Below are 23,106 nucleotides of genomic sequence, written 5' to 3'. Positions count from 1 at the left end.
CTACTTCTTGGCCGGCTTCGCGTCCAGCTTCTTCTTCTTGCTGGGGTCGGCGGGGACAAGACGCTCCTTCTGGCCCCACACCAACTTGTGGGGCTTCATGAAAGCATCGATGGTGGCGTCGTCGACGGCGTTGCGGCGCTCCTGGTACTCGCTGACGTACTTCTGCAACACGGCAATGCACTCGGCCTTCATCTCACCCGACAACACTTCGCCCAGCTTGTAGCCGTCGTAAATCTTTTGCAACTTCTCGTCGTCGTGCTCGAAGAACAGGAGGTACTGGTAGGCGACGTCGACGTCGGGGTTACCCCCGTCGCGACGGTGTTCTTCGACCGAGGTCTTACCACCGGAGAAGGCGTACTTGTTGATCTTCTTCTTGATTTGGTTGGGAGTGTCGCTCATGAAGATCGACGTCGTTTCGTCGGAGGCCGACATCTTCGTCAGCGCCCCTTGCAAGGCCGGGAAAAACTTGGCGTGGATCAACGACGGCTTGGTGAACTTGAGCTTGTCGGCGACGTCACGGCACACGCGGAAGTACGGGTCCTGGTCGATGGCGCAGGGGATCAAGCACGGCGTCTTGGGAGGAAGACCCAACACGTCGGGGAACGACAGCGGGAAGGCGGTGGCGATCTGGATCGAGGCGAAGTGGATCTTACCGATGCAGTCGGAGTCGTTGAACCCGAATACCGCCTTAGCCGTCGACGTGGTGATCTGTCTCAGCGTCCGCACCACGTTCTCGTAGAAGGCGCCGCCCATGTACTCCAAGTCCAGGAAGATGAAAGTGTTTTCCGGGTTGAAGCCGACGGCGATGATATCTCTAGTGTTTTGGCGGGCAAACTGTTTCACGTCCTCGATCTTGAGCTTTTGCTTGAACAAGAACTTTTCGTCATCAGTAAGCTCGACGACCAAGGGGACGTCAAAGACATCTTGTAACCACTTGGTGAAGATGAAGGGGACCATGTGGCCCAAGTGCATCGAGTCCAGCGACGGCCCCCGCCCGGTGTAGAGGAAAAAGGGGTCGCCAACTTCGTATAAGCCAAGGATACGGTTTAAGTCTCTCTCGGAGAAGAACACGCCTCTTTTTAAGAACGGATGAGGTTCGTGGCCAGTGACTTCCTTGAAACGAGCCAAGGTTTCCTCGGTGATCTTTCTGGTGCCGAATTGCTGGATGAGCTTGTCGTAGTCGATGTCCTGCGCCTGGCCATCGACCACCGCCCCTTCCACTTCCCAAGGGGTAACCTTCTGTTCAGCAGCAGCGGAAGCAGCGTTGTCGCCGGTGGCCTGAGTCTGTGCCTGGTCCAACTTGACGTCGGCCATTTTTTCCTCGATCGACATCCAGAAGTAGTGAGTGTGGGTTAGTGCGTGGAGGTGACGAAGAGGTGGACCACCCAGAAAAAGAACGCAGTCTGCGGCGTCAGTTACAATGAGTCAGCCTAGGGCGTGGGTGTCACTATCACCGGTTCAGTGGTCCGCCTATGTGTAGGGTTCCTTCATTATGTGTATTTAACCCATGCAGTAATTAAGTACGTACTATAAAACAAAAGCCCCCATCATCGTATCTCCCATATGAGACTTAGAAACGGAGCTTTTGGAAGAACCACTTGTTCTTACCGGCTTGGTGCTTTTCTTCGAGAGCCTTCTTGACGGCCTTCTTGGCTTCCTTGCGCGATTCGGTTTCCTCAAGGGCTTCGGTCGAGACGGCCAGCTTGAACGATTCGACGTCCAAGGTGTATCTGGTGGGCATCAAGTGGTTGTAGTTGATGACCTTGACGAAGGGCTTGACCTTGGATCTCTTGGCGGTCTTCTTGGCACCCATGTTCTTGGTGACCTTGAGGGGGGCCTTGTCGACACCGACGACGATGGCGTGGGCGAAGGGGTGGGCCTTAGTCCCTTCGTCGTGGGGCTTGACGATGACGACCTTCTTACCGGCGTATCTGCCACGGGTGACAATAGCTATAATTAATTAGTATCTCATCGGGTCAATTTGGAGGGGGTCACCACAAAATGACGTCTCGGTCCGCTTTCGATCTGGGAGATTAAACCCACGGGAAATGCAAAAGGGGAACGGAATCATTCATGGTTGGGGTAAAGTGCCTCAATGCACCGTTTGCGATTAGTACTTACCAACCTTACCAGACTTGATGAATTTAGCCATGTTAACGTACGAGACCTTTGCACTAGTGAAAAATTTGCCTAAGGGTTGGAGGGGGAGCGCGACCCCGGCGTGCGGAGACCAAAATTTTCCGTGATGTGCGCACGTGACGTTAGGGTTGCGCCCTAATGGCATCGACGACCACCAGTGACACCGACACCCTCGTAAGCCAATGACGATATTCTGACGTAGACACGAGTCTTATTGAACTGGTATCACCTCAGTTTTCGCTACACATCTTGTTTTCGTAAATTACCCCATCTACTTTCCAGCTATTTTGCACCCATGATTGCATACAAGCGGGGAATGTCAAACGTGAGTGAGACCACTGACGTAAACGTAATTCGCCACACTAAAGGTTAAAGACAATGAAACACCTTAGATTTCTGTGTATCGTAACCGATTACTAAAACTCATCCCAGTATCGCTATGTAGAGTGTTTCCAGGAAGGTCATGACTACCAATAATTCAACGCTGCGTGCTTACACTAAGGATATGACATCTCCAAATAAGTACAGGTTCGTCTTCATATTGTTTTATTGGGTAAATAGAGTCAGACTGTAATCACGATGGATTGCTACCAATTACTACTAAGCACTTACATTTTCCAATTTGCGAAACCACCTCCACACTCTACTCTATCATACTGAACTTTGCTTGTCATGTGTATTGAGTACTGCTAGCTGCATCAAGCATCTAGTTGGTTAGTTTCTCCGCAGACTGCGGGCGAGGAACTTCGACGTCTTCTGAGTGACGGGGGTCTTGTTCAGGTTCAGGCCCAGCCGACTGACGGTGTTCGACCCGTTCTCCTTGGAGAAGCTCAGGCGATGAGGGTACTCGATACTCGACCGATTGCGTTCGCCGGCAGCAGCTGCAAGCTGAGCCGCTCTAAGCTCGGCATCGACGCTGTGGCTTTGGAATCCGGTGCTCATGTCAATGGGACTCCCCATTTCTCCTGGCGGCAGCGGCGACTTCGCGGGAGGCGGCTTGCGCTTGATCAGCCGGCGTATGCGAACCGGCATCATCCCCTTCTTACGGGTCGCCGATGATGGCAGCTGCGGCAGGAACTCGAAGTTGTCCAGTGTGGGCAGTCGCGGCAGCGTTGGTGTCTCCGCCGTCTCAGAGATTCTCGGCACCGGTTCCGACGCGAGTCCGAGACGGTGGCGTTCAAACTCATTAAGCTTACCTTGAGCCAAGGCTTCGGTCCACATCCCCACTTCGTACTTCTCCACTTCAAACACGAATGTCGTCACATTCAGCATAAGAGCAAATGTCCCCACGGTAGGGATCAACAGCTTGAACTTCAGCGCCAGCACCACCTCCTTGATCCTCATGAACGAGTAGTTGAGCTTGACCTCCATGATCATACGGTAATTGTCATTGTCGTTACGGGAGAAGATAAGTACGCGTCCATGGGTGGTACACACCACCGTACACGTCCGCGGGCGCTCCAACGGGTGGTTGACGGCGGTTCCGAGCACTTCGTCAGCGTTCTGGGTAGCGGAGTGCAAAAACTTCTTGAATAACAGTTTTTTCTTGTCGGCTTCCTCGTCCTCTTCCTTAACTGTCTCCCAGTGGTCAATGATCGCTTGGGCTTCGTCACCTTCGCCGTCATTGCCTTGGTAGGTGGTGGTGTCCATGACATCGGTGCCGCGCAATCCGTTACTCAGGCCGTTGACCACCTTCAGTAATAAGCTCTTGTTGCTTACGCTGCGGTTGGCCTGATCGACCTTATTGCTTAAGCTGATGGGGGCATTATGGATCTGGCCACGATGCTTGCGTTCGAATACTTCTGTAGGCTCACGATGGACGATGGCGGGACCGAGGCGCAATATACGCTCATCGGGGTGTTCAAGGTACTTCTTCCACGCAGCCTCAACCAGCAGCGGCGGCGTCACTTCAATTAAGTTCGACCGCAGTGTAGAGATGCCAAGCCCCACCATCAGCGATGTGGGTGTACCCGAGCCCGCCACGGCACCCGCCAGCGGTTTGCGAATGGTAGCAGGGGTAGGCACGGGGGGCGCCAGGGCCGGCACCGACGGGGCAGGAGATGGCACCGGCGGTGCCAGAGCGGGGGCCGATGCCGGCGGCGTTTGCGGCACTCTTTCCGGGCGAGGTAACGTAGGACTGGCGGTAGACTGTTGCTGGGCCAGCGTCGACATAGCCAGGGCCAGGGTCGGCGGCTGCTTAGGTTTGCGTATAGGGAATGACGTGCGAGGGTTGATTTGCGGGCGCAAGATGTTGGTGCCAGGGATATATTGCGGTCCCAGCTTCACTTTCAGCGCCAGCGGGCGGTCTAGTTTCTCATCGGAGCCCCGGTTGAGGACGTATGCAGCGGCTTTGGCCGGATTTACTGGCTTAGTAGGCGCGGTGGGCGGCACCGGCGTCCCCAGCGACCCGTGTGAGTCTTGTTGTTCAAGCAGAACCTGCAGATTATTAGTGGCAATGGGCGATGGCAGCAGCGTTTGCTTGCGTTTCTGGTTGGGGCCGTAGACTTTCCTCGTGGTGACCACCGGCAGCGAGTACGCCTTCGTAAGTTCAGGCGGGACATTAAGCATACCTTTAGCCAGCATCTTGAAGGGTCCCAACTCGGGGGGGTCCGCGTACCAGATCAGATCAAAGTCGTCCCAGTTGGTGGGCAGGAAGAAATAGTGCTGTTGGATCTGGTCAATAGTGAACCGCTTCTGCGGTAAAAGCACCAAGATGTGCTTGATCAAATCGCGGAGAACCACGGGGAACCCAGCAGTAAATGCATACTGTAATTTAGTAATCTTTTGGAAGGTCAAGTACTCGTTGGTCGCTTTAAACGGCGGCTTACCGGCAATCATCTGATAAAGAATGCACCCGTAGGCCCAGATGTCACCGGGCTTACCACAGTACTTCAGCTCTAACAACTCTGGCAGCACGTATTCGGCGGTACCGACAAACAGCTTGGCGCGAACGTCTAAGGGGTAGTTCTCAGGGTCATCGTCCTTTTTCTCCAAAAGACGGGCGGTCCCGAAATCGGTGATCTGAATTCTGAGTTTCTCGTCTAATAAAATGTTCTCCGGCTTGATGTCGCGATGGATCACCCCGTTGTCGTGCATGTACTGGATGGCACTAAGGATCTGGGCGCCAAAGTGGCGGACGCTGTCCTCGTTGAGGGTGCCGTATTTGTTGATTAACGAGAGCAACTCGCCGTTGGCGGCAAAGTCAAGCACAAAGTACAACAGGTTTTTATCCTGGAAGGTGAAGTAGAGGGAGATGATCCCCATGCGGTTGCTCAACCGGTTGAGCGCATGCTTCTCGATGTTGAGGTACTTCACCTTCTTCTCCTTGATGATGTGGCGTTTGTCCAACACCTTGACGGCGTACTGGCGGTTGGTATGCTTATCTGTGGCCAACATCACCGTCGAATACAGCCCTTCGCCGATGTTTTTGATGAACTTGAAGTCGCCGACGTCGCGCTTGATCACTTTGACCTGGTTGCCTTCGTTTACTTCGCGGACGGCGGCGCCTTCGTCGCGCCAGTGCTGGGCCAGCGTCGGCGGCAAATCGAGATCCAGGGGCTGAGGGGTGTCGACAAGCACGTTCAACAGCGAGTTGGTGTTGGCCTGGGGTCTTATCGGGGGCATGATGCCCTCGGGATCATCGTCCAACAGCACCACCAGCAGATGGGGCAGGTCGGGGGCCAGCCGGCTCTGTGCCTGGGTGACGTCCAACTGGCTCAACCTCAGCGTGATGCGGACGTGGGGCAAACCCGGCTGGGTGTACAGTTTGTAGATGGAGTCAATGTCCTCGGAGAGATCGGCAAGCAGGCCGCTTCCCGATACACTGGACTCAGTCATGGCTGGCCTGGACCCAATAGGATTGCTAGTGGAAAAAACGTATGCGGTGAAGTAGCAAGTGTTCCCCGGGCTGCGAAATCACGTGGCCTGAATTATGCTGAATCTCCAGAATAAACTTGTGGAATTTGAGGTGGGGGCAACTCGAGGTTACCGCCAGGTGATTGTTTACGGTGTTAGTGGCGTGTGCTGGGGTTTGTGCTCGTAGAGTAGGCGGTGTAGTAGCCACCTGGCCACTACCATTAAGGCAGTGCGCGAATCGCGGCGGTGACGGTGGGGTCAATTCTAGTGATAAATTCGAGTAAAAGGTCAATTCGACCCGCTATCTCGATCTCATTAGCAAATAGAGTGATGGTCTGGAGTGGTCTACGGCGCTGGCGTGTACATCAGAGCATTTCGAGATGATGTGGTGGGGAGATCGAGCAACTGTTTATTTACTCTCGGCTGCGGTACTATGACGCGGCAGTAGTCGAGGAACACGTAGCACAGCCGAACCACAACAACAACAACATGTGCGCCTAAAATTACTGGGACTACGTGGTGTTTTCCGAGAGACACGATGGCGAGCCCCGGTACTGTACATTCCCCTCTGATACCTCGGTTACCCTCCCGAGATGGGTATAATAAGGTTTTTTGTCGCAAGGGGTGATTTTCGGACACGGGGTTGTTGTGGTGAGAGGGCAGCGAAATACCAGCTATTTTAGTTTGTGTGCATATAACGCCACACGAAGACAGTCAAGTGCCCAAGCCGCCTCATTGTCGACAGGCTTAACCCCAGGTCTCGGATAACGATTACCCGAGAAATACCCGAGCCAAAGGATTGATCGTAAATTGTATTCTGTGCTTCTTGTTGATTACTCTGTTTCTTATGCTATGTAAGATTTTTGTTGTGGTATTGAGAAAGAATGGTCGCACTTTTGTGATAATTTTAGTTACCTTTCAGGCGTAGACAGTTCGAGGCTGCTTCGTATAGGATTCTGTAAAAAAAGTACAAATTGTGAAAGAGACACCAAAAATTATTACGATACATGTTGTCAAACGGTGACAATAGATAATTGACCGGGTGAGATTTTTATTCAATTGATAAGCATTGACTCGTTTTCAAGTATTTCAGCATAGCGTTCGATTCCACAAAAAAGAGGTCCTACCCGGATTCGAACCGGGGTTGTTCGGATCAAAACCGAAAGTGATAACCACTACACTATAGAACCGCTTGTGAAAATAATTCATTCGGCTTTATCATATCCTAGAGAAATTCAAGTGTACAGTCCTTTTTGGTTTTGTCTTTATGATAGCCGCTCATATTTCAATGATATGATGAACTATCACAATTGACTTACCTCTGTACCATTTTCTGGGGGATAGACCTGTAAGAATGCAAGAATATAGGGAAAATACGAAAAATTCGAAATCTTTGGCATAGTTGGATTGGTCAACATTCATTCGTGAGCTTCTAACGTCAAAGCGAGTGAGTAGATCTTATCAAACTACATGATTTTTAACTGTCAGTTTATGAAAAAAAAAAAAAAATAAATCTATTTTCGATTATATGACTAATCTAACTATAGACCTATACAAGTGCCTGTACACATGCTACAAACCAGACCCCGAACCTACATAAATCCTGGGAAGGGAGACCCATCTACCCCCCTCACCAGTCCAAACACGGCCAGTGACAGTCGATGGAGTGCCATCAGTTTTCGCGCGAGGTCCAAGCATTCGCTTGTTGGCCGACCAGGGCTAATCTGTCGTTGCGGATACAAACAGACGGGATGTCTTGCCTATCGCCCATGGGGGATGTGTATGAAGGTGTACTATCTCCCCCGCCTACGGGATGGTCATGGAGTGTTACTGATTGCAGCGTGATAGAACACGAGTCAAGTCCAGCGAGCCGTCGACTCAGCCGCCAATCCTTCGAACTTTTTGGTGGCTGGAGGCGACAATCAGCAAACAACGAGCAGCAAGTAGTAGTGTCAACAGCGAGCAGTAGCGTCAACAACAAGTAGTAGCGTCGGAGCTAATCGTAGCGTCAGTAGAAAGCGTCAGTCAGTATAGGGTACCATGGTAGTGGGTCACGGCCCCAGTTAGTGGCGGACCAGAGTGGGTTTCAACTCATAGTAGAAGTCGCCAGTCAGAAGGTTTTGATGAAGAAGAAGAAGAAGAAGAAGAAGAAGAGCGAGTAGCCCGCCTTTTATGTTGTCGCCGGTGGGAATTCCTGGATATAGTGCCCCCCTAGAGTCGGGTGCATTTTTTATTCTCTCCCGACTTGTTCCGTCTAAAGTTGACGACGCATAGCGCTCCCCGCATTCCATCGACGAACCAGCCAGAATTTCGTGTAATGAGTAAGCTAGGAAGACGACTCGAAGCTCCAATGCTATAACTTATCGTACTCGAGATAGCCAACGTCTAAGGGTACATTTTGATAGTTGTAGAGTACTTCGTTTTTTCATGGGTAGCCCCATTTTTTGCCCGCGTGGACTCCTTCAGTTGACGATGCGATGCACAAATGGGCACGGGAAACACGCCAGTGAAGTGGGTTAAGCCAGCTCAGGCCTGGACATAGCCCGTCTAGCCATAGCCCTGGGCCTTGTTCCCACCCGACGTGCATGCATCATCACCGATTAGCTCAGCAGTAGCCATGCACAAGTCAAGTTGACGACGGACACAATGGCAAAGGCGGATAACTCCCCAATACTTCGGGTCCCAAGCCAGTGTGCAGTACTGGGGCATAAAAGGGCCAGCATCCCCTGTCAATGTTCCCCGGTCAGTTTCTATCTCTCAGCGCACCACTCAATTCCCCCCCGATAAGCTTCGAAGACTTCAGGGGCTGAGTGAGCCTTGTGCCGGCCACCGATAAGCTTCGAAGACATCGGTGGTTGGTATAAGCGTGTCTTTGCACCATCCGATCACTGATAAGCTTCGAAGACATTGGTGGTTTGGAAGGATACAGAGCTGGTGTGTCGGCGGCCAATATACTCAGCCTCGGTACCTCGCTCTTTGCCGTCACGGACCCAAATGGAGGTGGCAGCAGTTCTTTTTACACTTCTTTCTTCACTGACTTTCCAACCAATGACAGGTAAACTTCGAAGGAACCTCGAGGTTGGGGTTGTGTATAGAGTTAATGCATAGTTTCAATTTCACAGCTTGTAGCTCACATCACAACAACTTGGAGCACGCACATGACACATACAGCAACCCTTGGAACATCTCGGCTAGTATAGGCTTGTCTCCTCAAGGGGTTGCCCTTTTAATAGGTGCATCTTCAGATCAATGTTGGTGGCTCTCACCGCACATTTGGACCAAGGTATTGCCATCACAAATTTTGGAGTTTTCAATTTATTGACAACACATTTCCTTAACGTTGTTAACTTTGAGTGAAGTACAACAGTTTGACCGTCGATGAAATGTAGTATCAATAAGTATCCAAGGTTATGAAAACCCCTTCAGCACTGATAGCATCGAGGCAGCGACCACATTTATTTCCAATCCCATCCATCATAGAATTATCAATTTCTCGTAGTGGAACTCGGCGCCGGCACAGAGGTTCGCCGAGCCAAAATACTCTCACCACGGAGAAAGTCGCGACCCTCCCAACCAGAGAATTGAACCAGTTTAACACTAATACATGAGTCAATTTCTCGGTGGCATTGATCTACGACCGATCCCACTACGTAGCAGAATAACTTAAGTAACAAATTCGTCAATTTGATGGTCCCTGCATGTTTACGTCTCACCCTTCTCCATCACCCACCACACCGGTCTCACCGCACATAGCCTCGTCTACACGTTGAGCCTCACGCTGACGGTGCTACCATGGCGTTCCCGTTGGAAGCGATGCAGGTGCTCTCGACGTTGCAGAGCATACACGACAACGGGTCCCAGCTGCTGCCCCCGATCACCTTCCTGATGGCCCGCCACCTCCACGGCGCCCTCGACCCCCACCCTCGGGCCGTCACCAACAACACCCGCAAGAAGAAGCGACGGCTGCGGCCCCCGCCGCCCCAGGCACCGCCGCCGCCAGAGCCTACGGCTACCAAAGGGAAACTGGCCCCTCTGGACACCGAGAACTCGGTGCTGACCATTGAAGACGTCCCCATCCTCGCTGACCAATACACTATAGACGAGCGCCAGCAGCGTCCGGGGCTGGCCGAGGGCGAAAAGCTGGGCAAGTTCGCCATTCCTAAGTTCTTTAAAGGCCGTACCGACGACACTGACAGTGATAGTGACATCGACGACGGCGAGATCAAGATTCTCCCCGGGATCGGCGACGAGAACACCGATGACGACGGCGACCTCACCGAGAAGGATACGCTGATGGCGGTACCTTATTTCGGCACCGACGAGTCGTCTCACCCGCCCGCAGAGCCGCGTCCCCGTCGCAGCCGCCGCCGCATGCTGGACTTGCTGGCGTTGCTGGCCAACCTGGACTTCGGGGTGTGGGTCGACAAGAACGGCAACCCCGTGCGTAAAATCGACTCCAACGATGCGTTAGACGAAGACCTGGGCATCACCGAGGACTCAATGGACGATGACGACTCGATGGTGCTGCTGGATCTGGCATTCACCGACATCGACGCCCTGCTGATGATGCTGCTGCTGGCCCTCCCCGAGCTGTTTATCGGCGACCTGGGGGCGTTTGACTTCGGTAAGCAGAAGAAGAAACCGTTTAGTGATACCTATCTGAGGACGCTGACACTATCTCGGCCTCATCAACCTAGTTACAGTGCTAAAACCGTCCACCGGGAGCGGCTGACCGCATCATTACGCAAACCTACTCTCCATTTTGAAAAAGTGGACGTAAAGGCACCGCTGACGCTTCTGTCCCTTAGCAGTATCATCCACGCTAAGTTGAGTGCCAACACCTCCAATCCGCTCAATTACTACGCGTTTGTCAATTCTGGCGACGGTAACAAAATGGCCACCATCGGTATCTTCATTCCGCCGCAAGAGAATGTTGTGCTTACGATTGAAGCCAATGAGAACGTGGCAGTGGCCGATTGCATCGGCTACGTTTTGCTTAAGTTGACGGAAAAGGGTGAGAAGCTCTCGCTGATCAACCCCAACCATTGGCAGCTTGAGCTTGTTGATGAGGATGGCGAGGAATACGGTGCGTTTGGCTTGCTTAACCGGACGAAAGCCCTCGCTTCCTACAACAACCCGCCGTACTTGGGGCTTAAGCCGGTGTTATCGGAGGCTGACCGACAGAAGAACGATCAGGCGACGCCGCTCGCGATGGAGTTCAAGAACAACCTAGCCGCCATCGAGCTGCGCAAAACGTCAATGGTGAATATGGGTGCTGATGAGCATCTGCGCTCAGTATTGCGGGTGCTCGTCGAGAACGATCTCAAATTCATCTACGTGCATCCCGAAGATACCTTGGGAGCGGTGCTCCAGCAATACTGCGCCCGCGAAGGCCTAGACTATAACAAGTACAAGTTCCGAGAGATCGACATGCCGGCCATGCCCAATAAGGTCGCCAGTTTGTTGCTGCCGGTGCACCACGAAGCGGCGCTGACGGGACGATATTTTGGCGACGACGACCGGGTGGCGGACGTTGCGCAAAACGCCGTGGAGTTGGTTTTAGTGGGCCGGAACAACTACAACCTGCAAATTACGCCGGGGCTGTACATGCACCTTACTCCCGCCGCATCCGAACTCCGAGACAAGCTCAATAGCACCGCGGTTACCCCGGTAGCCGCCCAGCGGAAACGTCATTCGACAGCTCCCAGCCACCGCAAAACGAGCACAAAGTACTCGCTTGACGATTTTTTCAAGCAGACGGAGCTGTCAAACTTGCTGGGGGCGTTATGGTACAAATGGCGGGTATGGCGGAAAAAGCCGACGATGCTTAACAAAATCGAAAAGCTGTTGATCGTCGACGGAGATTACATCCACTTGGCGCCTCTGGAAGAACACCAAGACCACATGTTTCTCCCCGGCCACGACCACCACCATCTTAGCCACTACAACTACTCCAAGTTCTACAAACAGATGCTGGAAAAGACGCTGTCGTTCCATGTGGCGCATTTGCTTAAGGTTAAACAAAACGCAAAGCTGCCCAGCCACCTCAAAATAGTGGTGAAGAAAGTCAGCAAGGACGAAACCAAAGACATCAAAAAGAAGTATTTTTTGGAGGCGGAATCCGAGCTGCAGTGCAAAGACATCATTGACAAATTGCATTACGCCCAGCAAATGTACTCGCTCTCTCAGATGAATGGATAGCTCCGTGCCGGCAACTGCGGGTGCGACGACGCTTACGGCAACGGAACCCTGCGGCTTCCCCCGGCTGCGTTCCCCCGGCTGCCTGCAGGCGCGATTCTCCGGGTTTACACGAGCCGGGCCAACGTCGACACGACGCGACCGCAACGCTTTCGGGCACCATTTGGCCGTGTCGACTCATCGATTCCATTTGACGACTAGCGGCAGGTTGGTGGTGGCCACGGTGCCGACATACGACATAATCTCCGACGCTTATTGATTTGGATCTCCCTGCGATAGCCGCTTATTTTCTCGAATTTGTCGGCGGACTTCGCACGTGACCAACGCCGACGAACATGACTAACACGGGGTCGTGACTGTTAAAAGCGGAAACGGCTGGTGCAGATTGCTTTCGGCGTGGACATGCGATATATATGTAATCGAATGACCACGACGTAGATGACAAACTCCGTTCCGAGGGCAACCGGCGTCCTACGGACGGGGTACAATCGTCGATTCACAAAGAACCCATGGAGACCACCGGACGACGTTCCACTAGCTGGTGTCGCCACCACCCCGTCCATTGACTACTAAACGAGATTGTTGTCTTCAGCTTTGTAAACGCCTTCCTTTGTAAGCCCTTAGGGACCGATTGTTGTTTTTATGTAAAATTCCCTCATCCGTCCTGGCCGAACATTTATAATAGACGTCTGCCCTCCACCCGCAAAAATTCGCACCATCAATCCACAACAATAAACCATGGACTCTGAACAAATTGTCGCCATCTTGCTTGCCATCTTCTTGCCTCCCTTGGCCGTGTACTTGAAGGAACAAAGATTGTCCGCCACCTTCTGGATTGACGTTGTGTTGACCATCTGTGCCTGGTTCCCGGGTATGTTGTTTGCCTTGTACATCGTCTTGGCCCAAAACTGATTGCCGACGCCATCTTAATTTCCGATACGTATATTAATGAAAAATGACCCACGTTCATTGCCCGAACTCGTGTCGCCGCATTGACTCTGCTATTGCCAATTGAGTGACCACGATTGCAAATTGACATCAGTTGAGTCAATTGCCGGTCCGCCGCATCCGTAGAGCGACCAAAAAACATCACCCTTTTGGTTGTTGATAAATTTACAAACTACTAGTACGAGTTTCTCCTCTCGTCGTCTCGTCTAATGGTCAGATACGACTGGCTCAAAATTCCTTCCACCAGTCCCCTAGTAGTGCACATACGCCAAACATTAACAGACGACGAGACGAAATTAGTAAGGGGTTGACGCATGAGGCCAGCCTCCGTCTTAAAACTACATCATCGACTTCATTGAAAAAATTGATCGCTGGCCACTTTCGATGTGGTGATTGGCACAATAAACGCCTCCCTGCAATATGCACCCTTACGAGGTTGCAGGGAGGAGGTCTAGATTAGCTCGGGCGCAAGCCACTTTGCTTGGCGACTCGAGATTGCAACATACAATATTACATTTAGGCAATAAGATTACGCGGTCCCACTCAAACCAATTCCCGCTCGCTGAGTAATTACCGACGGCGGAATACATGAAAAATGGCTGCGGCGATCTTGATCGCGGTTCGTGCATAGGTATGGCTGAAGCGAACAATACAGCCATGCTATGACAACCAACCCGCAAATCCCGCAAAAACGAAACATCACAGACTGGACCAATTTTCGTATTGTTGTGGAGTTATGTCCAACTACGGTTTTTTGACATATTACCATCGAAGCTGCAGCCATCGTGCACATGTCTCGGCGAGGATTGCTACCTGCTGCATACGGCAGTGGGTCGCACTCCCGTCATCGCATGATGACATGTCGAACTGGAACCAGCTCCAACAAAAGATAAATGCTAAGCAGCCGCGGAGGAAACGGAATCGTGGAAACAAAGCCGCTAAACGGCAACCAGACCCGCTGAAGACAGCCTCTCAAGTCGCCAATGTGCCGCCAGCCCACCGACACTCGCAGATCATGACCGAGTTCAAGATCCTCGACAAGCACCCCCCTTTGAAGAAGCGGGAGCCAGGGAGATATCTTGCTATCGATTGTGAATTTGTTGGGGTGGGCCCCGAGGGACGTAAAAATGCCCTTGGTCGATGTCTGATCGTCAACTATTACGGCGAAGTGATCTACGACGAATACGTGAGACCTAAGGAAAGAGTCACCGATTGGCGTACCTGGGTTAGTGGTGTCACTCCTGGGAATATGTACCAGGCCAAGGATGTGAGTATAGTGAAGCAAGAAGTCATGGATCTTCTCCAGAATCGTGTTCTTGTGGGACACTCAATTCATAATGACCTCAAGGTGTTGGGGATCAGCATGTCGAAACAGTTCATTAGAGATACCGCGACGCTTGCAGAGTATCGAGCACATTCGGGCGGGAAGCCTCCTTCATTGAAGAAGCTTGCGCAAATATACTTCAATATTGAGATCCAGCATGGCTCACATAGTTCAGTCGAGGATGCTCAAATGGCCATGTTGTTATTTCGAATCAGGAAAAAGGACTTCAAATTTGAATGATTTGCATTAGACCTCCACCCAAAACCTCCTCTTTGATAAGTTTCGAGTGAGCATATAAACCTGCATAAATATAAAGCACAGTATACAACGAACCGAATTATGACCATTAAGGTATTCGGTGTATTGATAATGCTGACAACCTTTGCATAAGCAGAGGCGACTCGAAAAGAGACAAAAATAATGCGCAAACCCGGAATCGAACCGGGGGCCCAACGATGGCAACGTTGGATTTTACCACTAAACCATTTGCGCTTCCTCGAATTTTTACATCTTTGTCTGTGTCACACTTGTAATGAGTTATGTAAGTTTTGGGAGAAAAAGGGCGAACCAAGCTCCATATCAACTCTTCTTAAAGCAAATACACCTTTTTAACGTTTTGTGAGCGCTGGTGACGAATTACCAAGGTTCTCTCAGATCATTGGTGCCCTCGGGCAACGTGATCTTGACATTCTATCTAATTTCAAGAGTATGTACAATTAGGTTGTTCTGATAAATGTGTATGTCATTAATTATTCATTATGTTTGTATCACTCTTCAGTGATGGGTTGATTATCAACCACAAGACACAGTGCCCGATAAACCATTGTCTGGAGATTTTTCACCACCAGACCAACTTCAGCTTGGAATAGCGCTGGTCTGCAAAGATCGGGGTTTGGTACACCGTGTTCTCGATTGAGCAAGCGCAATTGGTTGCGTTCAAGAAGGTTATCAATCTCGACTTGTGATCTCTTGGCGTCGATGCTGTATGCAAGAACATTCTTTTTGATTTCAGCAATGATTTCAATGGTGGCGTCAGAAGTAGTGTTGATAAACAGGCACTCCAAAGCCTTGCGCATGGTGGGGTACACGAGGAAACCCAAGTTTTTGTTGTTCGCCAAAAGATAACGGTACAAGGGCAAAAAGCGTGATTTGTACAACGAGTCAACGGTTTCAGCGCAGTACAATTGAGTCGCAATAAGGAGACAAATTCTTGCAGGGTCGTGGTTAGCAAGGAAGAAATCAATCACTACCTTAGGTAATGGGTAACCAATATCAATGAGTTCAAGATGCCCAAGTCCCACCGTGTTCAAAAATTCAGCAAATTCAATCAGCAGCGACAGTAAAGCAATGAAAGTTAAATGGTCAATATCATTGTCGACCTCCAAATAGGGATCAAGCTTCTTGGTCCGCAAGATTGACTTGGAGAGGTACAGCTTAAGCAGCTCCAACAGAGTGCTCTTATAGTGACTGATTCTCATGCCCTGCGTGAAAACAACCAAAACGTGATAGTGGAAATTTTTCTTGGTAATGATAACATTCTTTGCTTCGGCAAACTCCAGATAAAGCGGTTCAAGAAGCTTTCTCAGCTCAAACGCTCTGTCAATGTACCCTTCCTCAATTACGAGATTTGCGAGCAGTTCCACAAGAATGCTTGTCAGCGCCTGATACAATTCAGAATAGTCGAGAAGACCAAAGCAAAGTTGTGGCCACAAAAGCACAGGCGGCAATATCAGGTGCTTGGGTAAGCCATGGATGATCCTCAGAGTAGCTATAACGGCATTTGTTGTAACATCAAGCCCATTAAGATCATCGTTCGAGATAATCCTAAGGAAGCGCAGAGCCATCGCGTCCGAGCACCCTTGTTTCAGCAAAATTCCCACGATCATTAATGCCCGGTTTTGGAAAAGAGAGTCCATCAGAGTTGCCACTTCAATTGCATTCGAAACCCATCTCAGGCGCCATACAAGTTTGTCCGCCGTCGACCCCATCTCTTGTAAGAAGTTGTCTAAGTAGTCGCATAACGTCTCAAAGTTTAGAGCCCGATTATAAACCTGACTGGCGTCCAGAATCTGTCCTGTCAATGCGATGTCGCGCAGCACGCCAAAAAGCATTTTCGCTCTTTGATCACTGAAATATTGAATCAGATCGTCGACCAATTTCTCTTCTTTCGCTGTGATCTTTGGTTTGTGAAAGAACAGCTGAATCATATTGATGACAAGCTTTTGCAAATCAGCTCCAAATTCAAGATAGACGTTATCAATGAAAAGTGTCACAAGGAAAAAGATATCGGCAAAGAATAAGCGGGTCATCAGGTACAGGTTGAAGAAAAGCAGGGCACAGATATTGACAAGCACTCTGATTTCGAACAACTTCAGTCGCAGCGCCACCATCAGATCATTTTGTTTAGCTTGCGTGACACATTTGAGAAGTTTATCAACAACCTCCAGACAAACTTCTACCAGCGGAGAGATTACCCCGGTGATAAAGTCCCAGTTCCCGTGCAGTGTATTATCGATGGCAAACAGTACCACTTCATCGATGAGGACTGGAAGTAACGGTTCTTGAGCGAATAACGGACGCCAAATATAATCATTCATGAAGGCGGCGTTATCCTGATGAGCCACTGTCATGCGACAGAATTGACGAGCAATCTCGGCGACCCTTTCGTTGCCGTTATCCAGATACCCAACAAACACATGGCGGAACACATTGTCAACCCAAGGCCGCAATACCATGATACTCAGCAATCTTGTTTCGTTGGGAAGTTTATCATAGTTGTCGAAGAACGCCTTAAAAATACGGAACGTCATCTTCGGTTGGCTTTGCGCCAAATGCTCCAGTACTGTCACCACGAACAGAGTGATATCACTAGGCAACGCCACACTCTTCGAATGGGTTGTTTTGAGACCAAAATCAATATTGAAGTAGTTCAGCAACAGCGCAAATAAATTCAGCGCCGCCTGTCTCACCTCAGTATCCTTCAGAAGAAGCCCTTGGAATACGATATTGTACAACCGACCAAACCATGGCATGAAGTGTTCTCCCAACTCATGGTCACGGATCAAATAATCATGATTTTTCGCCAATCTCAGAGTGGAAAAGTAGAGGAAGCGCATGATTTCAGCCCGTTCCGGCAGTCTCAACACAAGCTGGCTATTCTCTAACCAGATAGTGAACTCATTTTCATGACCATCGCTTACTTCACATTTGGTGATTTTACTCAAGCGATACACCTCAACTGGATAAAAGTAAGGAGTGGTCAGATTGGCTCTTGAGTATTCGATGCGTTCCTCCAGGCAAATCTGAAGCCATTCTCTGCCTAATCGCACCAGTACGGGAACCACCCTAGTATCCGAAATGACAAGTTGGCAATCACTAAACAGGACCCGAACATCGCGCAGAACCAGCACTGTGAGTGTATCAAGACACAAATTGTTGATGATTTCCTTTTTATCGACTTGGGAGTAAGCATACAATTGAGTGTTAAACTCATTGCGGTCACGGCGCACGCTGAGAGTAGCAGCTGCCGTCTCGTGGGCAAATCTCACCGGGATATTGAAGTAGTAAACCCGCTTACAATTGTGGATCATCTGGACAGGAGCATACTCCATGAAAATCAGGCAGTAATAGCGGATATCATCAACGCGGAATTCGTACTCAGTGAAGTCATACACCATGTAGAACTGGTTGTCCCAAACTTGAGCTGCACATTCAAATAACTTGTAGATCATGAACTGGATATCCTGCCCGATCAGGAACATGTACCGGAACAGTAAGACCACCACAGGAGTGCCATCATGGAAGATCAGGTTGCGAATAATCACCAGATCGAGAGCCTTCTCAACATAAGTCAACAGCATCTTTGCCATGAAATCATTATAGGCGTTCAGTTGAGCGTTTTGGTCCACTTGTCTGTACGCCAGAGTGATTTGAAGTTTGACATTGGGCTTAGGTAAGCGAAGCTCCAGCATCACTCCATCAACCTGACACCAGGCATTGATCTTCTTTTGCAAATGCAAGACTTCTTGATAGGGATCGCCTAGCAAAAACTTCGAACGAATCTGCAGATAGTTGTGATAGAGGAATTTGTGTAAGTAACGCAACTCTGCCAACGGCTTCTGAGATACCGCTTCGAATGGATACCCAGAGACCGGGCCCAGTACCTGCTGCAAAAACTGATACACTTTTTCCTTGATGGCAAAAAGTGACGCCTGATGGGGTGCAAGCGCCGGCCATTTGAGAAGCAGCAACAGGTCATTAGCCACATTTTGCAAAACCTTAACTAACTGCATTAAGCTTCGCTTCGTGCGAGCGTCAGTGACGCTGATGTTGACGAACAGTTCGGGCGACACAATCGCGGGGCAAAGGAACCGCAAGAAGATAAACAGTCCCACGGCAACCAACAGAGCGTCTTCAAACTTCTCTAAAACAACTTTCAGGATTGCATGACACACGAACTGAATCAGCGCAGGTACCTTAGTGCTCACAATTCGGTCGACTAATTGCTCAAAGTATTGCATAAACACCAATGCATCTTGTTGGGCCTTTTCATCAACATCAACTACCTTTTCCACCTCAAATGTGATGTCTTTGACCAACAATTCATTTATGAACGGAGCAATCACGTCTTGGAGATAAGCCAGTCCCGCATCCTTGGCGAACGTCAGCAAAAGTCTAGTGATAGTAGAGTTTCGGCGGAAGATATCCACCAGCCGTTGACAATTCGTAATGATCTCGTCATGCAAAAGCACATCAAACAACATGTCAAGTTGGCGGGTGTAGCTAAATACCCCATAGAGCGCCAGGGCCAACAAATTGTGCTCTGTCAGCAGAGCAACTCTAGCCACCGCCCCGTACACGATCGCCAGCCCCGTCAACCGGTAGATGGTATCTTCTGGAAATTCCTCTCGCTGCATGCGGATTTGACGCAGCGTTAACATCCAGGAGAACACGTTAAGAAATAAAGCTCGAATCTTAGTATTCAGGTGGTAGCCAAGGGGCAAGACAAACTGCATGCCAATGTCAGTATCCAGCTGTAAAACATTGGAGATACATTTGAGCACGTTATCGGCGATCAAGTGAAATTTGTACTTGTGGCGATTAGGCGAGTCAGTGGTGTACTTCTGAATGATCTTGTAAAACAAGGAAAAGAAGTTACCAAACGCCAAGTCCTTGTACTTTCGTTGTTCCAGTTCTTTAATGCCATCGGGTACCTCTAACACCAATTCTTCGAGCTGAAGCGCCAAAACCTTCAGGCACTGGGTAGCAAAATCGGCGTTCATGTAGATGAGCTCATCATCACCATCTTCGGCAGTATGGAAAAGAGCATCCTCCAACCAGTCCGCCAGTCTTTTGGCCCACCGGTTCCGCAAGTGATTCAGCCCTAGTATGCCGAAATCACGCTTTGCCAGTTCGACAGAACAGCCGAGACGGCAAAAACGAAGCTTGAGTCTCATCCGCTCCAGAGGATCGGTGACGTTTTCAACATACCTGAATACCACCAGCAAAAACTCGGGGAGCAATGATATTATCAAGAACAGTCCCTCGTTGCGCAAACCAATCATCAGCAGCATAATCACTAACAGCTGTTCAATGAACAACATCGAATCCTCGGTGAAAATCTTGCTCTGAGTGTAGTGCTCGGCGAGTCCAATGAGTTTGCTGATAATCAAGTGGTAGGTGTGGATATGAGCTTCGGCCAGAAGTGTCTCCTTAATCACCACTCTAATGACAAGATCCTTCAGCATGAGAAGCCCAATACACTTATCAAAAAACTCCAGAATGTATACTAGGGCTCGCGAGTCGAACTCCTGACTTACAAAGCAACCCAGAGTCAGCACAAGAAAACCAGTAAAGTGTCTGAAGACCAAATTTTCATCATTGATAATCAGCTTGTTTTCCAAAAGTTCCCGCCAACGCTGATAGATGACAAGCCACACCTGGTATAACAGTTCAGTCGGGTAAGCCTCGCGTAAGATCGACTTAAACTTCTTATGAAGCAGTACAAACCCAGTGAATACAGCATTTTCGTTTATGATGCGCTCAAAAGTTGGTCTCAACTGGCAGTTGCACAGTCTCTTGCACTCCTGGATGTACCAACGCATTGTGCTTTTAGCAATATTGTAGAATTGGATGTCATGCGTGCAAAGGGATACAAGGAGAATCTGCTCAAGGGCTGAACATAACCCTGAATGAATCACCTTGTTTACCTGAGGGTCCTGCGCAACCCTATTCTTCTCGATTGCTTGGGCGAGGGGTTCACGCTTAGCCATAAACTCGTTGATGAACACAAACAGAGCTTTGAATTTGGGGTCATTGATTGAAAGCAGTAAACCTGCTTCGCAGAGCAGTTGAACCACCAAATTGGTGACCAAGAAGTTCAGAACCTCCACGAACTCGTTCGTTGCCTTTAATTCCACCGACTTCAATGCCAAATCACAAGCAGCTTGAAATAAAGTTGTCAGCTTGGTGAATGCTTGTTTGAGAGGATTAGTGACATCATGCGCGTACAGACTCATGGCACTAATGGTGGACTCATTAATTGACGTGAGCTCAGAGGCATTAGGGTCTTGGAAGTATAACTCTGGAGCCGCAGTAAAAACTTGGAACAATATGGCAAGCATCTCCTCAGCATTGTTCAATGGTTTATTGGAATTGATCAGTGCCAGCAGCGGCATATCCAGGTACTGGTCCAAACTCGTTTGTAACAACTTCAGTTGCTCTTTTGAAGCTTGAGCAGCGTCGGGCCCAAACATCAGCTCCAGTCGGAAAATCATCAGCTTGAGAGGGATCGCGAGTGTTTTCATCAACTGCATAAATGCCGGTCCATCCAGAACCAGTACCCCTTTTATGATTTTCACGAGAATCTTGACCTCCTTGACATTGTCCTTGTAGTCGATGAACTTTTGGATTATCAACTTCATGTAAGCCTGTGGCAGCACCATGAGCGCCGCAAGATACAACAGCACTAAACAATTTTCATAGCGATTGTCCAAGGTTGACTCATGAGGAAAGGTTGTGAGTAAGTCATAAACTTGGTCTAAGTACTTCTTAGTGAATTGGGCAATTGGGTGAGTCGGTGGTAGACGAGCGCCAACGTGAAAAATATTGACAATTGCCAGGAACGGCTCGATCAGCTTGCGAGCATGAGCATCACGGACGAGGGCTGCCAAGAATTTCAAGCGTTTATTCGGCCGGAGCTTTGGCTTAGACAGAATAAACTCGGAAAATTCTGATGGACACAAAATGAGGAACCACGTCTGGATAAAATACATCAGTCGCTTCAGCACTGACAAATCTCGCAGGTCGTTGAGAGAATAAGCGAAATCAAAAATATCTCGACATACCTCCTCGATCTCCATAGTGACGATATCGGCGAAATCTTGTGGTCGACAGAAGGTTTGGTTGCGCACGTTGATCGCAGTAAACGTGAGGTAGGTCAACTTCCATCGCGTACTCTTAATTCTGTTCACGGCACTGAAATTATCCACCCCTGCTTGTCTCAGGTTACCCTTGGAGAAAAACATAAACTTAACTAAAGGACAGTAAATTTTGAGTACATCTTCAGTTATCATGGTATCAGAACCCTTATCCATCAAAAGTCGTTGATGGAGGTATTGGTAATATTCGGCAGGATTAGCCAGGGCAATGTAACGTAAGATGAGCTCGAGATTGTTATCGATTTCTGTGATGTAACTGTCGATCCTCAGCACTTCTGAAAACATTACGTTAGGCAGCGCTAGCTGTGTTGATTGATTTCGTGACAGTGGCAGCAGGAGATCGGGAAAGCCACCAACTCCAGCGGCGGTTCCAATAGCCAGCGGGTACACTTCACGGGAGTTTTCTGAACTACCAAAACCCATGCTACCAATGTTTGCTAATGGCAGTGGTTTGGGCACCGAAGGGGTTGTAGGGGCCAGCGTTATCAGCAGCGGTGTCAGAGGGACATTCGGAGCCAGCGACAGCAGCAGCGACAGCGAATCCTCTTTTAGTAGCCCAAACACTTGACGGACCGGTCGCAGAGACATCAACTGGACAAATGTGTCGAGGATTTCGGCGACAAGCAGCGGCGGTTGAATGGGGCTCGGTTTGTCATAGTAAGAGAAACGCAGGTAGTTCAGGACGATCTCGAAATCCACAATCAGAGTGAACACTGTCGTTTGCCGATGCCAGTTTTCCTTAAGCATCTCCGCCAATAACTTTGTGAGCATGTAAGTGGTGGTGACCAGGCGCTCGTCGCGGTTCTTGAGCTTGGTGTCGGATTCGGCGATGTTGGAGAGTTGATTCAGACAGCAGTAGATGATGTACGACACCACTTCGGGGAAATTGGCCTGGGTTTCCAGCAAGAGTTTCTTGGTGGTGATGAATTGAGTGTTCATTTCGATTTCGTCGACGGAATGGCCAGTACGGTTGGGCAAAAACGAAAGTATTCGCTTACATAGCATCTGGACATATTCGACATGTTCGTTCACACCGGCGTTGTCCATGTTGGCGAGTCCACGGGGCACAGGGAGGGGGAGGCACAAGCCAGGTGTAGTGAAACCAAAACGCTCCAGGAAAAATCTCGCCAAATTTGGGGCGCGCGCGACTCCGAGGATTGTGGTGTCTACGGGGGAGGTAGAGGCAATTGTCGAGTGGCGGCT

The 23,106-nt window shown here is 49.8% G+C and overlaps 6 protein-coding genes across 6 annotated transcripts; 2 read left to right on the top strand and 4 right to left on the bottom strand. All coding sequences in view use genetic code 12, as the record gives it.

The window, feature by feature from the left end:
• Positions 1 to 1,332, bottom strand: WRS1 (tryptophan--tRNA ligase; the record flags this gene model as incomplete). Its single annotated transcript, XM_034155571.1, has 1 exon — positions 1 to 1,332. One exon carries the CDS (start codon positions 1,330 to 1,332, stop codon positions 1 to 3), a length of 1,332 nt encoding a protein of 443 aa, XP_034012403.1.
• A 118-nt stretch (positions 1,333 to 1,450) lies between these two features.
• RPL27A (60S ribosomal protein eL27) lies at positions 1,451 to 1,813 on the bottom strand (the record flags this gene model as incomplete). The annotated part of the gene is made up of 2 exons (XM_034155570.1): positions 1,451 to 1,470; positions 1,579 to 1,813. The coding sequence occupies 2 exons, from the start codon at positions 1,811 to 1,813 to the stop codon at positions 1,451 to 1,453; spliced, it is 255 nt and encodes an 84-aa protein (XP_034012402.1).
• A 1,040-nt stretch (positions 1,814 to 2,853) lies between these two features.
• DIURU_002870 (PDPK1 family serine/threonine-protein kinase) lies at positions 2,854 to 5,976 on the bottom strand (the record flags this gene model as incomplete). The annotated part of the gene is made up of 1 exon (XM_034155569.1): positions 2,854 to 5,976. The coding sequence occupies one exon, from the start codon at positions 5,974 to 5,976 to the stop codon at positions 2,854 to 2,856; it is 3,123 nt and encodes a 1,040-aa protein (XP_034012401.1).
• A 3,810-nt stretch (positions 5,977 to 9,786) lies between these two features.
• On the top strand, positions 9,787 to 12,195 carry DIURU_002869 (uncharacterized protein; the record flags this gene model as incomplete). Its single annotated transcript, XM_034155567.1, has 1 exon — positions 9,787 to 12,195. One exon carries the CDS (start codon positions 9,787 to 9,789, stop codon positions 12,193 to 12,195), a length of 2,409 nt encoding a protein of 802 aa, XP_034012400.1.
• Positions 12,196 to 13,999: 1,804 nt separating this feature from the next.
• On the top strand, positions 14,000 to 14,704 carry DIURU_002868 (putative 3'-5' exonuclease; the record flags this gene model as incomplete). Its single annotated transcript, XM_034155566.1, has 1 exon — positions 14,000 to 14,704. The coding sequence occupies one exon, from the start codon at positions 14,000 to 14,002 to the stop codon at positions 14,702 to 14,704; it is 705 nt and encodes a 234-aa protein (XP_034012399.1).
• Positions 14,705 to 15,231: 527 nt separating this feature from the next.
• IRA2 (Ras GTPase activating protein) lies at positions 15,232 to 22,950 on the bottom strand (the record flags this gene model as incomplete). The annotated part of the gene is made up of 1 exon (XM_034155565.1): positions 15,232 to 22,950. The coding sequence occupies one exon, from the start codon at positions 22,948 to 22,950 to the stop codon at positions 15,232 to 15,234; it is 7,719 nt and encodes a 2,572-aa protein (XP_034012398.1).
• Positions 22,951 to 23,106: the final 156 nt, after the last annotated feature.

This window comes from Diutina rugosa (assembly GCF_008704595.1).
Source record: "Diutina rugosa strain CBS 613 chromosome Unknown scaffold7_size311281, whole genome shotgun sequence".
In the NCBI taxonomy this organism is placed as follows: Eukaryota; Fungi; Ascomycota; class Pichiomycetes; order Serinales; family Debaryomycetaceae; genus Diutina; species Diutina rugosa.
This window is presented reverse-complemented; position numbering and strand designations above follow the sequence as displayed.